Source organism: Oryzias latipes, chromosome 18 (assembly GCF_002234675.1).
Source record: "Oryzias latipes chromosome 18, ASM223467v1".
Lineage (NCBI taxonomy): Eukaryota > Metazoa > Chordata > Actinopteri > Beloniformes > Adrianichthyidae > Oryzias > Oryzias latipes.
In genome coordinates this window covers 6203365-6219348 of record NC_019876.2, presented here as the reverse complement: position 1 = coordinate 6219348, position 15984 = coordinate 6203365, and the positions used below count along the sequence as shown (strand labels likewise).

Sequence of the window (15984 nt, the reverse complement as noted above, 5' to 3'; positions counted from 1 at the left end):
AAGTAGATGATTGAAAAAATATTATTTGAAAATTTACCATTAGAAATTAAGTACAAGTATTTTTATATTTTAATAATACAGATTTACAGAGTTTTCTATGCGTCTTCGAATGGATCCTACCAGCCGGCCAGAAATAACGCTAATTAGCGGCTAATATTGTGTTTTCCAGTTCCCCTCCTTTTCCCACAATGTCCACAATATTAAAATATCCTAAAATGAGGAAATTCGTCGCAGTTTTATTGTTCTTCTGTTGCGCATCACAGGAGCACACGTTAGAAAACCCGGAGAACGAGGAGCTTAAAATACAATGTGAAGAAAACAAGATGAGAATAACCGTTCAGAGGGAGTTCTTCCGGAAAACAAACACCCCGTTCAGTCCGGAGCTCATTCGGCTCGGATGGAACTCGACCTGTGGACCCGAGAGGCCCGGAACCGACACCGAGGTGATGGTTCTGTCTGCGGGGCTGCAGGATTGCGGAACCGAGTCCAGGGTGAGAAAAGTTAGCTCAAAACCTGAGTGAGATTTATAATTACCTTTTACAAAAACTTTCTATTGTAGGTTACAACAAATAAAATTATGTTTTAGTCATAGTCATTTTATTTTGAAATGTTCAGATACCTTTTCTGCACCTAATTTCACGATATTTCTAAGGCAAATTAGAAAGTCTGTAAACGTCAACTCCCACAATGCACCACATGGCAGTTCAGGCGATTAAAAAACGTTCATGTTCGAGAGCTTACAGCTGTAGAAGAAACTTTTATTCAAACTCAAAACGGAAAAAAAGTAACTGTTAGGGTCGCCAGTTAGAAGAAAGTTTTTTTTTTCCTCTAGATACGGGGAGAATTCCGTTTCCGGTCGAGGACTTCCGGTTGTGGATGTTCAGGTCTGCAGCTAGGTCCTCTAATTTTTTTTTTATAAATTCCTGCTACTTCATAACAAAAGTGGTATCATTTTCAATTATTTTTAAGTTTTAAAGTGTTTTTGTAAATAATTCTAATAACTCCAGTAAATATAAACTTATTGGTTTAAAAAATCTTTTAAAGATTTTACTGAATCTCGTACTTTTAAAGAGTGTATCTACTTATTAATGAAAATCAATAGTATTTGGTCTAACTTAGAAAACGTTGACTTATTTATTAAGAATAAACACTTTTAAACTACCGTGAGATTTATCAATGATTTTTGGGATATTTTAATGACTTTTCAATTGTTTTTATTTATAAAATCCCATTTAAATGCATTTCAATTATCCCTAAAATGAGGCAGGAAACCTAAAGTTTTTTCTATAAACCTAAAACGTTTTAATTTACTATGAAGAGGTTAGTACACTTACACTACACATCGTCTATAGTATACTTGCTATGCTTATACTCAAGGAAACTTGATAAAATAAACTTCAATGCTACTTTTTACAGCAAATGTATCTTTAAGTTAAACGCAATTTAAAGTATGGCAAATAAAAAGAAACTTCAAAAAAATGTGCCTCAAGAAAGAAGATGTACTGATAAAATATATATAAATGTTTAAAAAGCTTTAATTAAACCAAATTAAATATGAAAAACTGAAAATAAACTATAAATAAGGACAAAGTAAAAACCTCACTGAGATTTAAAATCTTTCTCCTTTGATTTACTATTTTGTATATTTTGTGTTCAATTGTTTGGAGACTAAATGAATGAACAGATCTGAAGTAAAACGTGAAATGATTACTGGTTTATGATTACATAAAAATAAGATGTTTTTTATTGGCCTGCAGGTTGACGGGGATTGGCTCTTGTACTCCAATCAGCTGCTGCTCTTCCCGGCTATCCTTCCCACCGCCACCGGCAGCGTGATCGTCCGCGGCGTGACCACAGTCATACCTGTTGAGTGCTACTATGAAAGGTGAGGCTAGACTATAAAAAAGTGTTTTTTTTTGTGTATAATTTATGTTTTCCTGTTGAGATCAGGAAGCAGAAAGTTATAGGAGAGCCACTGATGCCGACCTGGATACCGATGACGTCCAGCATCCGCGGCTTCGGCCTCCTGCGCTTCTCCCTTCGTATCATGGCGGGTGAATTCATCCTGTTCAGCCCCGACTTTAAAACAACAACAACAACAACAATGTCTCACCTGTCTGTTTTTCTGTGCTCCTCCTGCACAGATGAATGCGCCTCCGCGCGCAGCTCCTCTGTGTTCCAGCAGGGGGAAGCAGTGTTTTTGGAGGCCGCTGTGGATTCGGCGCTGCACCCCCCCCTCACTCTGTATGTGGACCACTGCGCCGCCACCGTGCAGCCTGACCCCCTCTCCGAGCTCAGATACAGCTTCATAACCAAACACGGGTCCGTTTTCTCGGTCAGATGACACGACAGGAGCTGGAGATGAGATCCATGATGTTTCTTTGTCCCTAAATTCCTCCTGTTGCAGATGTCTAATGGACAGTGTCCTGCCAGGATCTTCATCCAGATTCCTGCCCAGGCAGCGGGATGACCGGCTGTGCTTCAGCGTCCAGGCTTTCCGCTTCAGAAAGACACCTGTGGACCAGGTACTGAATAGACTTTTAGCATGGCGGGTATGGATTTAAGGACCGCAGTCTGATGAAAATGGTGTTTAAACAAGTTACTGAGGCATTTCTCTGATCTCAAAATCAAGATTTCAATTGCATTTCCGAGTATTTTTTTATTGAAATACTCATGAATCAGGAGCAGACCAAAAAAAAGGGCGTATTTCTAATTTCTAATGAACTCCTGCTGCTCTGCAGATGCTAGAAAATGACACAGGTTTTTAAATTGTTGGCTAAAAACGGTGCAGTCATGACTAAGAGACCACTGGAAACGCTTTCAAAGGGATCAGAACATGACATCAGGTCCCGGTTAAGGAGACGTCTCTGTTTTCCCTCAGATGTTCATCAGCTGCCACCTCAAAGCCGCCCCCAAGCGGAGCCACCACAGCCACCTGGACAAAGCCTGTTTCTTCCACAGAGCCACCTTCAGGTCAGCACGAGCGGAGCGGCTTTCAGCTCTTTGTTTTATTTCATTGTTTTACGGAGGCGCAGGTTTGTCAGGGTGGTTTCTGTCCTTCAGCTGGCGAGCCACCGACGGGAACGGCGCCGTGTGCGAATGCTGCGACTCGGACTGCCTGAGTCTGGAGGGAGAGGAGAACCGCGGAGACTCCACGTCGTTGCAGATAGGTTTGAACCCCACTCATTTGGTAGAGCCTTTGTCACTTGCACCCGGGCCCCTAAGAGGAGCGGCTGCATCCTAAGGGAAGCGCAGGCGCCTTGATACTTGACCTTGACATTTCCTGAAGGTCACCTGCATACCGCGAACAGATCTGACCATTTGTCCTGCAAACATCGGCCCGGACAGGCAGCCGGGACTGAGGCTTTGGCTCCTTTCAGGTGTTCTGCCGACAGTAAGCTGGCTCGTGATCTGGTTAACAGGTGGGAGGTTTGAGGCCGACAGGACCGTTGGACCACTGCACACTTTGGAGCGCTCTCATTGGACGGGCCGGCTGTCAGTCAATCAGTGAAGAGCTGCCCCCACAGTTTCAGACGGTAAGCAGCCTTTTTTTATTTTTTTATTTTTTTACGATGACTCCAAACCAGCGACTGTTTATGAAAACTGGAGCGAGCGAACTCCTGGCTACAACCAAATAAGGTCAATTTAGCCGCCATTTTCACGCAATCTAGACACCACCATGTTGGAACCAGATGACGTCGCTGAGCAGCGATTGGTCCAAGTGAAGCCACGCTCACAGCGGGCTGAGAAGTCTGTAAAAGCACGTACGTGCGCTTTCTGGTGTTCCGCATTCAAAACCCCTGCGTTCACGCATAGCTACACAAGTTGTACGTCTTTTTTCGGGATATAAGAACAATAGAAATTGAAACCAGTTGACCAATCAGGGACTCCGATTTGATAGTCCAGCCGTCACATACAGCGAATGCTTAGAAGTGTTTGTTAAAACATATCCAGGCCGTTACGATGATAGGAGTTTCACATGCGATGTAGAGAACTCTGGAGCATCTGGACGCGGCAAACATGGCAGAATGTGTCGCTGGATGGAAAACACCGACAGTTTCCCTCTGCTGTGACTTTGAGCAGGTTCCTCCATCTGGACCGAGGAGGTCGTTGGTCAGAGAAGTGAGCAGACCAGGACTTTCCAGAGAGAAGAACCACAATGGATGAACAGAAAAGAATGTGTGTGTGTGTGTGTGCTGCAGGAAGACCTGTGCGGTCCTGGGACAGCAAATGTGACGGAGCAGAGGGGAATCCTGCTTTCGGTTTTGTTTTTGCACACAAATAAATTCAGGGATTGATTTAATTAGAAATAAATAAAAGGATTCTTTTTTTTTCTCAACAGGCGGGTGGGAGCCTGAGCTCCATTTCTGTGAATGGATGAGTGATGTTTTGATTACATAATGTGCGTTTGTGAGTCGGCTTTCTGTCAATATTTGCTCAGAAACTAAAACAATGAAACCCGGTTGTTGCTCTGGGACGTGCGGCCTTTCGTCCCGTCTCTCTGCAGGTTTGACGAAGGCGCACGAACGTGCAGGAAGGCGTTGGGGAAAGACGCCGCAGCCACGTTCATGTCAGCGTCTCAGGGGGAAACACACTGGTCAAAGTTTACGAGTTTCCGCGTAGGATAAACTTTTCAGGCGACAATCTTCACTTTTGTTTTTGGTCCAGAAAAAGTTCTCAGGTTGATGGACATTTGTGGAGAAAAACCAAATATTTCTTCCAGAAATGATCATTTTAAGTCTAAGTGGTTTTTTTTCTGTATTAAAACCTTTTTGATTATAAGACTTAAAGAATTTATTAAAAGAATAATTTATTTTTATTTTTTATAAATGAAGAGCTGTGCAAAGAGCACCTTAATTTATTGTACCAGTGAAAATGCCGATAGTCTATTTTAGTCTAATTTATTATATTCTATTGTTTTCCAATCCATCCTTTTCATTTTTCTATTCTCTACAATTCTACAATTTTCTTTTTTTTTACCATTCTATTCTTTTCTAATCTGTCATTTTCTTTTTTATTCTAATTTATTCTCTCATTTTCCAATAAATTCATTTTCTATTTTTTCTTTTCTCCTTTTTTCTATTCTATTCTACAATTTTTTTTACTGTTTTAGTAATTTCTAATATATTGTTTTCAAATTTTTTTCTAACCTTTTTTTTCTAATTAATTCTCTATTCTTCTATTTTTTTATCGTCTTTTATCATTTTCTTTTCTATTTTTACTATTCTTTTATATAATTTTTAACTCTTTTCTATTACATCCTTTCTTTATGTAATTTTTCTATTCCTTTCTGTACTTTTTAACTTCATCCCTTTCTGTTCTATCCCTTTTTTCTATCATTCTTTTCTTTTTATTTTCTATTCTATTCTAAACAGTCATTCAGACTCTTCAGCAGCAAAGGGCTTCAAGCTCTGACACACTTTGACCAGTTCAGTCTGACTGAAGTCCTACAAAATAAAAGCCTTTTATTTAAAGTCCTTTATGTGTTTTACTTATTTTTAATAAAGTCTCATCTTGTTGAGGTCTGACATCCTCATGTGAAGTTTTGGAGAAGGTTTCAGAAAGGCCCAAAAGAAGAGTTTTCTGTCATTTAACAAGCAGTTTCTGTGAATTCTAGACTTTTCTCTATTCTACCATTTTTGCACAAATTTCTGTCAAACTGAGCTTGTGGTTTTTTGGTGGTTTTATACACATATTGTGTTTCAAATCTAATGTTTGATGCTCACAAAACATAAATGTAAATGTAAAGACCCATTTAGAGTTTATTTTGTCCAATAGTTAAACTGCTTTTAAGGCATGAAACATTAAAACCAGGACATTAACAAGAACTTCTTCACGCCACTGATCAGGTCCTCCGCAGTGCCGTCAGGTGAAGTCTGATCTATGGTTATATTTAAAAAAGAATCTGTAGTTTAAGAATTAAAGACTTATAAAAATCTGTAACCCTGACGTCATTTTCACTAATAAGACATGAGGAGGACGTGGTGAGATGGTCACAGGGTCAAGATAAGGTCAAGTTTGTCCCCAACTGAATGTTTAAGACAGGGTTAGCGTATCTAAATGTGACGTATACGTTTCAAATGTAAAGATTGTAGCCTTTAAGGCTGATTTCCATCTTTAAACAGACTGATGGTCACTAGAATGTGAGGATAAAAGCAAAACTAACATATGTCGCTAATTCACAATGTACCATTTAATCCAGGACTCCACTTAATTTAGCATCACTTTAAAAAAAAACATTGAGTAAAAACTTCTTTTTTTTGTCGTCATCATTGTAAATAAATTTGGGTTTCATCACATACAGAAAGATTTAGCCTTTTCCAGTGGTGGCGTAGTACGCGGACGTGGCTTCGAACAGGAAATACCTGGAAGGGCGGCCAAAAGAGGGGGCAGATTATGAAGTAGAACTAAGAAAGTGTTGAGCGGTCGGGTTTGATAAGAGGTGTGAGGCTGACAGAAAAAGACAGAGACGGCGTGAGAGGTTAGCCGACACGTGGGAGAGGGGTGGACGTGCAGAAGTGAAGGTACATTCAAAATGTTTTTAAATCCAGATATATGGACTTTCTTCCATCTCAGAAGTCCTTCCACTCAGGTTCTGTCACAAACACCATCTTTATCAAACTCCATTTTTTTGTCTGCTCCTGATTCACAACGATTTGCACAAATAAACACTCTGAAATGCAATTTTTAGCCAATTTTCCTTAATATTTTTCCTCCATCATCAGATAAATGCCACGAGAACATGTTAAAGACACTAAATACACAATTTTCATCAGAGAGGGTCTTAACCCTTGTGCTATCTTAGATGACCCCACCCTTACATTGACATGTTCTCCCTACCATGACAAAGGTGGATAAAGGTGGAAAGATTTCATGTAATCCATGGACACCAGTGAAAATCACAAATCATTGAAGAAAAAAGGTTCAGAGCACTGTCTAGTGGGTTTAGATGACCCAAATCCCAATGTCAAAGTGCCTAAGATGGCACAAGGGTTATAGGACAAGATTTGGAAAGTTTAAGATGTAAATTACTGTGACATATTTGGACCATTGGTCTGCAGTTTTCCTCCATAAAGACACATTACTTTCAGTTGGTTGTGATGGGGGGGGGCAGCCAATCAAACCTATATACATCAGTTTGAAAAAAAGGGTTGTAATCATTCATAAAGGTCTTTCTACAGCAAAAGAAAATCATAAATATCTCCTTTTTCATCTTACCTTGGAGGAGGGTGTTCCTGACCCCACAGGTGTTGTCAGCGTGCTAAACGAGTCCATGGCAGCACCGCTTATGCAATCTAAAAATAAAGCAGTTTATTTGTTGTTAAAGGTCATCGGCATAAAGTCTTTAAACCCACTGTGGAGTATTGTGGTAGAAGGTTGATGGTTTGGGCGTCTTTTGCTTGTATGTTTTCAAAGAACTCTTAATGTCATGATGCTCTGGAATCTGTCTGAAACTAAAGCACAAATGCACGTCTGAGCAGAAGACCCTTGAATGCCACAAACCACAATGGGAGTGATGTAGATCTCGCAGTGGTCCCTCGCTGCATCGGCGTTCCTCTTTCTGTTTTGCAGATTTTTTTGGTGCAATTTTGCATGCTTTATTTTTTTTGGCAGAGGATTGTGTTCTGCGTCCTGACTGGCTGTCGACTATTGTCAATCAATCTCCTCTGTGCCGGTGTTATGAACTTTATGTTACAAAGTGTTACAAACGTAAAGTGTTACTAACATTAAGTGTAACCCCACTTTACGTCACAAAGTGTTACTAGGTAACATAATCACCAGGAGCAATCTGGGGTTCGGGGTCTTGCACAAGAGCACTTCCATGCGTGGGCCCGGCAAACCTGAAATCTTCCAAAAAAAGAGGTGGACAGCTCTTGCCTCTGCACCACGGCCGCCCCACGCTGGTTAAAATCCCAGCTGAGACCTATTTGGTTGAAGTTGGCATGTATCAGTGGGTTTTCTCCGGTCACTCTGGCTTCCTCCCATAGTCAAAACTCTGTAACCCTTGTGCTATCCTAGGCACTTCAACGTTTCTTAACGTTGGGAGTTGGGTCATCTAGACCCACTAGACAGTGCTCTGAACCTTTTTTCTTCAATGATTTGTGATCTTCACTGGTGTCCATGGATTACATGAAATCTTTCCACCTTTATCCACCTTTGTCATGGTAGGGAGAACACGTCAATGTGAGGGTGGGGTCATCTAAGATAGCACAAGGGCTGAGCTGCCCTGAGGAGTGCCTGTGAGTGTGGCCCTGTTGACAGACTGGCTACCCGTTCAGGATGTACTCCGCCTTTATCCAACAGCAGAAGGGATAGGCTCCAGCAACCCTATGGCCCCCATAAGGGATTCAGCAGATTCTGTGGTGGATGATGTCAAATTTTCTCCACAATATTTGGAAGGGAATTACCTTTTTTTTTTTTTTTAAATAAAAGAATTAGATAGAAATGTACCGATTCCACCAATAGGTCAAGACACAGAATACAGAGTTAAGTGTTTCTCTTTCCATTCCTGATAACTGCTGCATTGTTGTGCTGTTAACTATCCAGGATTCCATAAGGGTATTTTTAAAGCTCAGTGGCTGTCATTTCGTACAGTTTCTCGTAATAAATTGAATAGGACCGTGAGATCAACAATCGCTTCCGACCGCGTCGGTGGCTACTGTCTGAGCTCCCGTCTTGGCTCCTGTGTCGCTTTCATTCAGTCACCTCATTCTTTTATGTCAGCTTCCTGTCTTGTGTCGCGCCAGAGGAGGAGACCTAATTGGCCGAGAGCCCAAAAAACCTGGATAAGAAAGCAAGACGTATAAAAAAAAAAAAGGGGCCATAGATGTCCACTTTCACTGCCTCTGATGCATAATACAGCCCACCCAGCGTGTTGTTTGTCCAACCTGGTGGTCTTTGTTGGTTAACCAAGTGCACGAGGGTTCATCCCCGACTCCCATGATTCCCAGATTCGGTCGCTGCGTCCCATTCCACACCAGGAGCCACTGTGGCTGGACACCCCTGCCCCCGCACATCCCTCACCTCCCACCCCAATCCTTTTCTGTGATCGTGGAGCATGGCTCGCAGCACGTACCTTGTCTCCTTTCGCTCTCTCTCTCATGTTGGCTCAGACATAAGCAAACAGTGCTTTAAGCAAACAGTGCGACAAAGCCGCCAACAGGGTCTTCAGCTTTGCATTGCAGACAATGTTCCCTTAAAGCTCCCTCAGCCTGACCTGAAGACCACCCATCCTCCTCTCAGTTCTGTAGGTCTGTGCTTAAAAGTGGATCCTTAAGCACGTCTGCTACAGATTTACAAAACTCCCACGCCACGTAAACCTGAGCTATATTTGGCTTATCGGTTTCCAAATATACTTTTTGAGGAATGCCGTGCATTCCACTCAACGTCACAATGCCGGCGTCCAGTAATAAATAATGCAAACATGCTTAAACTTCCTGGCAGATGAAGAAACGGGTGGTGGAGCGTCCTCTCCTGTGAGTCAAACAGGGAGGACTTCCCGGAAACCTCAATATACTTCCTTCCCTTTGGTTCCAAAGGGCCGGTCAGCGGTCAGAATGAGCACATGCGATATTTGCGTTCCTATAGGCTCTACAAAGATGAATATGTTTGGACTGAATTGATATAATATGAAAGATTTAATCAGAAGTATGTCCACGACATCAGTTTTGATGGTATAATTCAGGGGTCTGCAACCTTTAACCTTTGGTTATTGATCCGCTAGAAAAAACACGTAACCCTTGTGCTATCCAAGGCACTTTAACATTGGGAGTTGGGTCATCTAGACCCACTAGACAGTGCTCTGAACCTTTTTTCTTCAATGATTTGTGATCTTCACTGGTGTCCATGGATTACATGAAATCTTTCCACCTTTATTCACCTTTGTCATGGTAGGGAGAACACGTCAATGTCAGGGTGGGGTCATCTAAGATAGCACATACAATTACAACTCATTAAAGTTTTTTGCGTAACATTAAGCTGAAGTTTTTAACCAGCTTTAAAGGCATGATATACGTCAGTGTTTCTTGCCATTGATGTTCATCAACGGTTTCGGGCGACGGTTCTGTGCGTGAATTTGGTTTTGAGCTTTTCAGAATTTTTGGTTGGTTGAGAATCACGCGGTTTATGTGTATTCTACATTTTACGTAAATCTTACGCAACTGTGCAGGATTTTTGCGAGATACAAACACAAATTTGTGGCTTTCCAAAATCATTCCACGTGTGTCTAACGGACTTTTCACGCATGTATCACCAATGTATGACTTTTATGATGCGTATACGGCGCACATATCACGTTCAAATTATAGCACAGTCTCTGCGTGGTTTATTTGTACCTTTTCGGTGGTTTTGATGTGGTTCATTCGCGATGCATCTGCGAAAATTTCACGTAAAGACCACAACTTTTCTCACTTTTTCTACGTATATCGATGTAGGACCAATTTTCATCTGTGCTATTTGTGCAAAATGTATGTGGTGGCTGTGTGACACGGCCTTAACAGTGCAGCTGTCACAGGTGAGAGCAAAATAACACTTACACAAGAAACAAGATTCCAGTGAATTCTGCTAAAAAAGCAGTGTTAGGTAACATGTATACAACACTTCACTAACAAGTTTTTTTAGTAAAGTCTTACATTAGTAACGTCACAATAGTTAGTTGCTTTAGTGTTATTAATGTTAAATGTAAACAAATTTACATTGGTAAGTGTGGAAGCGCTGCACGGTGGTTATTAACCCTTTTTTCATCTTGTGGGGTCCAGATGACCCCACCCTTACTTTGACGTGTTCTCCCTACCATGACAAAGGTGGATAAGGGTGAAGAAGATTTCATGTAATCCATGGACACCAGTGAAGATCACAAATCATTGAAGAAAAAAGGTTCAGCACACTGTCTTGTGGGTCTAGATGACCCAACTCCCAATGGTAAAGTGCCTCCAAGGCACTTTAATGTTGGGAGTGGGGTCATCTGGACCCCACGAGATAGCACAAGAGTTAAGGGACGGCGTGAAAACGGATATGTACTTTACGAATGCGTTTGGATTGGTTAAACTAAAGATTTAATTAGTGGTTTGTCCAAAAGATCAGAGGTCAGAAACCTTCAACAGTAAAAGAGTCATTTGATCCAGTTATTCCTGATCAACCCTTATTTGGAGCCACAAAGTCTTATTTTACTCTATTGGAACATTTGATTCTGCTTTTTATTTACTTCTAGTGTAAATATGAATTATATTTCTTTTTTGGCATGACTAAAAACAGAACATGAACGTAAACATGAAGTCATTGGTTCACGATGCACTAGAAAAAGTATATATGGAAAACATGCAGGTATCCTCAAGGGAACAGCAAGACACACCTGCGACTCCTCTCTATGACCGTTTACGGGACAACCCAAAAAGCCACACCATATGGGTCAATCCCTGTATGGTTGCATGGGATAAGGCTTAAATTTAACTAATCTAAATCAACTAATCCTAATAAAGTAACCCTACCTTATAGAAAATAGTAAAATTTTACTTTCTTCAGCCAGAGAGCTACTCTGGAGGGGTGAAAGAGCCTGGAACCTCAGGTTGCAGACTCCTGGTATAAACCTTTTTGAGAAGTTTGCAAGTTTTTAGAAAAAGTTCTGAAGCTTATTCGTTTTTGGGATGGATACCATTCACAATATAAATGTAAAAGTACATTTTAAAATCTTTCAAATTGTATTGTAACTTAATGTAACTGCCTCCAGATCAAAAGATAAATACACTAAATGTTAGCAGCATTGAAAAAACTTTAGAGTATTAATGTTTAGGTCTTGGTGCCTGATTTATTTTGAATTATATAAAAAGATATTGTTGAATGTTTTTTTCCGTTCAAGATGATGCTAAATGAAGTGGAGTTCTGGATTATATGGTACGTTCTAAATTAGTATAGCACACGGCATGAAGGGGTTACATTTCTGACAAACTGGGTTACATCAAATTAAAGCTCAGGAAACATCCCTGCAATCTAGTGAAAAAAAATATTTCTTGAAAAGTCAATTTTCTGCCAAGAAACTGTTTGAAACTTGGGTTTTCGGGTGTCTGCCAGGCACGTCTGCAGTCTGCGATTTACAAAAAAGAAAAGATCAATGCCAACTTTGAGAAAGTATGTTTATCCCAAAGCCCTCAGTAAAAACAAATCACTTTGATGGTGGCAGAAGTCTGGTTTTTATCCGTCTCTATCAGCAACATTCTTCCAAGACTCCAAGAGTCTACAGGGATGCGACCATGACTGAGACACCCTGATGGTACGATTAGCGTCCCTTTCAGCATCTTACATTTTGACATGTCCTGTTATGTTTTATGCGTTGATAAAACTCTCATCCGTTATCTGTTCTTCAAAAGCAGCTGAAAACAAATGAAACACAACAGAAACAGCAAACCTACATGCCGCCTCATGTCGGAGATTAGTTTATATTTATGCTTTCACTCCAAACAGGACTGTACTTTCTCAAGTAGCACACCAATCAAAGATTTGTCATTATTGTCATGGATTTGGACAGACTACATTTGTAATGGACAAAGGTGCTTGTTGCTGTTTATAGTAGGTGTGTTTCCACTGAGCTGTTTGGTCAGGACAAATTGGTTTATCAAAAAGTGATTGGTCGGTGTGAAAATCTCATCTGAACTTAAAAAAATAAGTAAAATCTAGTCCACTGATAGAAAACCATCTGTTCACTTGCAAGTGAACCCTGGTGTGGTTGTATGCGTACTGTCAAATATGAAGGCAAAAGAAAAATCCAGCACATTAAAAATCAGGGGTGAGCCATTTAAACTATATTCACACCGCCCTTGGAAACACATGATTAAGTGGCCATTTCCTACGAAAAGTCTATGTAAAGTCACAAGTTTCTGTGATCATTTTCGAGCTGTATGTACAAACGGTGTGGTCCATTTTCAGTTAAACCAGGTCTAACTGACCAATCAGGGATAGCTTCCCTTGTAACCCTTGTGCTATGCTAGGCACTTTAACATTGGGAGTTGGGTCATCCAGACCCACTAGACAGTGCTCTGAACCTTTTTTCTTCAATGATTTGTGATCTTCACTGGTGTCCATGGATTACATGAAATCTTTCCACCTTTATCCACCTTTGTCATGGTAGGGAGAACACCTCAATGTAAGGGTGGGGTCATCTAAGATAGCACAAGGGTTAAATCACGGAAGTGTCAACCATTTGTAAACTGATTTGGAAGGAGAAGTTAATAATTGCTGTTTGTGCCCGGCTAGAATTCTATGACACCGAGTCTTTCATATACTAAAATAGAGCCCTTTCCTGCTTGTCCAGTGTGAAAACCATGGGAAAAACCATGCAAATGTCTGGTGTGTACGTACTCTGACAGTTAGACGCACTGTGCAATTTAGCTATAGGAAAAATGAACAAATGTTTAAAAAAAGTTATAGAAGAAATAGGTGGATGGGCTTATCAACATATAATAATTATCGGACTAGCGGCACTAGCCGGTGTTCCTTTCTGTGTTTTTTAGTGGTAGTGTGAATTCAAGCAGAAATATTTGTTTCATCTGCATGATGTTTTATGGCAGTTTGGTCCACTCTCAACAGTGCAGTGTGAAAGTAAACTTGCTGCGAGGCAAGAGTGCTAACCACTACGTTAGCACTCTTGCCTCGCAGCAAAAGGTTCTGGTTCAAATCTCAGCTGGATTCGTTCTTTGTTGAGTTCTTCTCATGCATGCAAAGGTTTTCTCTGGGCTCTCCGGTTTCTTTTCAGTCCAAAAATATGCTTCATAGATTCATTGGTGATTCTAAATTGCCCCTACGTGTAAATATGAGCGGGATTGTGTAGTTCTGCTCATAGTGACACACTCAGCTCAGGATTCTTGTGAAGATACATGGCAGTGTGGACTTTTTTTGTCCACAGAGGTCTTTTAGAGTGGACCACAGAGAACTAAAAATGATAAAATATATTTAGAAATAATCATTGTCATTCATCTTTAATGATCTTACTGGTGAAAGGAGGATTTTGACATGGATCCATTAATCCTCTGCTTCATACAGATCAGTCATCCTTCCCCCAAAACATGATATTTCCACCGCCATGCTTTACAGTGGTTATTGTGTTCTTGTGATGCAACTCAGGACTCGTACTTTCCAAACACGGCGAGTGGTATTTACACCAAATCAGTCCATCTTGGTCTCATCTGACCACCTCCCAGTCCTCCTCTGGATCATCCAGATAAGGGCTGGACAACTCCAGGCGACAAGGGTCCATGTGCCTGCATGTTTTCCTGATATCCGTAATCCTACTCATTGCTGATCACCTGAATCAGGTGTGTCCAGGCAATTAGGTCATGGCAGTTTGGAAAACCAGCAGGGATGCAGCCCTCAATGCCCATCCCTGATCCAGATGGTCTCTGGAGAACTTTCAATCCTTTTGGATGTACTGGAGCAAACAGGCAGACCTTTGGAGCTCTGCAGGATTTGAATCCTTGTCACCATGAAGTTGAAGCTGAGGTTGTTTGTTACCATGGTAATGTTTGTTACCATGGTAATCTTTGTTACTGAGGTCCCAGCTGTCTTCAAGTGATTGACCAGTTTCCCCGTGTCTTTCTAGACTGTTTCTTCAGAACATTTTTAATCCACCAGGTGAGATCTTCCAGGAGAAGATTGTCAGTGATTTCAGTTCCATTTTCTAATTATTATCGAACAGTTGATCTGTTCTCTCCAGGCTGGTTGCTTATTGTAAATCGGTTCACCCCAGTCTTGTGCAGATCTACAGTCTTGTCCCTGGTGTCTTTGAAAGCTCTTTGGTCTTGGTCATAACGGAGAGGTTATAGTCTTGACTGTTTAATGGTGTGGACAGGTGTCTTTTATACAGATAATCAGTTCAAACAGGTGACATTAAGCCTTGTGCTATCTTGTGGGGTCCAGATGACCCCACCCTTGCATTGACGTTTTCTCCCTACCATGACAAAGGGGGATAAAGGTGGAAAGATTTCATGTAATCCATGGACACCAGTGAGAATCACATATCAAGAAAAAAGGCTCAGCGCACTGTCTAGTGGGTCTAGATGACCCTACTTCCAATGTTAAAGTGCCTAAGATAGCACAAGGGATAACACAGGTAACCACTGGAGGATAAAAGGGCTTCTTAAAGAAGATGAAACTGGTCAGTGAGGGGCAGAATTCTTGATTCGTTGGAGCTAAATACTTCTCCTGCTCCATTATATCAATAGATTCTTTCAAAATCAAACAGAATTTCCTGATTCTCTTTTTTTGCATTCTGTCTCACAGTTGACGTGTTTCAGTGATGAACATTACAGACCAAACTCATCTTTTTAAGCATAACAACTTAGAGAATCAGTGACTGATGTACTTTTTTGTTTCTTTGATTGGAAAAATTGTAATGTCCACCTTCAAGCCCTAACTCTGCACTGACACATTTATATGTGGATTCTTAGTAAAATGCTTCTTTTTAAGGGCTGATTGTAGTCTTGGCTTGAAAATTGCCTGTGCTGAAATTTGTTTAACTGCTTCTTTTCAGGTTTCAGGATAGGGTAACTGAAAGTGTTTTGTAAGGAAATGTAGAGGCCTTGTATGGTGTGGAGAACTCCCTCCAGACTGTCAGCTGCAGAGGGGAATCTTGTGAGGACATCTACTTGTCTTAAGGGCTCTATGACACAGCGACATGTGACGGCTGCTTTTGGATTCCTGGAAAATTCGGGCCTCTTCATGGGAAATACAGCATGTTTAAGAGCGTAACCTGAACGAGAAGTCTCACTTAACTATTCAGGAAGCTGATGAGCCCACACCAGTTTGCTGAATGGACCGCTGAATGGTCATTAAGCTGTTTGAGATGACCCAGGAAACAAAAACAAACCAAAACAAAGAACTAAAGGGGAAATCCACAACATGACATTTTGGTGCACAAGATCCCAAAGGTAGGCTGCTGTTATTGGTTTTGACGTAACCCTTGTTCTATCCTAGGCACTTTGACATTGAGAGTTGGGT

General features: G+C 41.0%; 1 protein-coding gene and 1 long non-coding RNA gene across 6 annotated transcripts; one reads left to right on the top strand and one right to left on the bottom strand.

Annotated features, from left to right (window-relative positions):
• Positions 1-89: 89 nt before the first annotated feature.
• LOC101161757 (zona pellucida sperm-binding protein 3) lies at positions 90-4339 on the top strand. 4 transcript variants are annotated; one of them, XM_004079653.4, is made up of 9 exons: positions 90-491; positions 1758-1885; positions 1951-2054; positions 2145-2322; positions 2408-2525; positions 2882-2973; positions 3064-3170; positions 3423-3536; positions 4084-4339. In XM_004079653.4, the coding sequence occupies exons 1-8, from the start codon at positions 189-191 to the stop codon at positions 3509-3511; spliced, it is 1119 nt and encodes a 372-aa protein (XP_004079701.1). In that variant the 5' UTR covers positions 90-188; the 3' UTR covers positions 3512-3536; positions 4084-4339. The 4 variants fall into 4 exon arrangements, with proteins under 4 accessions (XP_004079701.1, XP_011485614.1, XP_020567184.1 ...); XM_011487312.3 differs by having other exon boundaries at positions 3381-3536; XM_020711525.2 differs by having other exon boundaries at positions 1951-2322.
• Positions 4340-5198: 859 nt separating this feature from the next.
• Positions 5199-9399, bottom strand: LOC110017050. Of its 2 annotated transcripts, none has more exons than XR_002292359.2 (4): positions 8889-9399; positions 8707-8782; positions 7219-7295; positions 5199-6365 (listed from the first exon to the last, which is right to left on the bottom strand). It is a non-coding gene; the product is annotated as an uncharacterized LOC110017050 (long non-coding RNA). The 2 variants fall into 2 exon arrangements; XR_002292358.2 differs by lacking the exon at positions 5199-6365 and adding an exon at positions 6903-7124.
• Between the last annotated feature and the right edge of the window lie 6585 nt (positions 9400-15984).

Bases quoted from the DNA above. Each gene is read 5' to 3' on its own strand.
- LOC101161757 (XM_020711524.1), top strand. From the start codon at position 189: ATGTCCACAATATTAAAATATCCTAAAATGAGGAAATTCGTCGCAGTT. The intron at 492-1,757 runs GTGAGAAAAGTT...ATTGGCCTGCAG, and splicing joins ATTGCGGAACCGAGTCCAGG to GTTGACGGGGATTGGCTCTT. The intron at 2,323-2,407 runs GTCCGTTTTCTC...CTCCTGTTGCAG, and splicing joins AGCTTCATAACCAAACACGG to ATGTCTAATGGACAGTGTCC.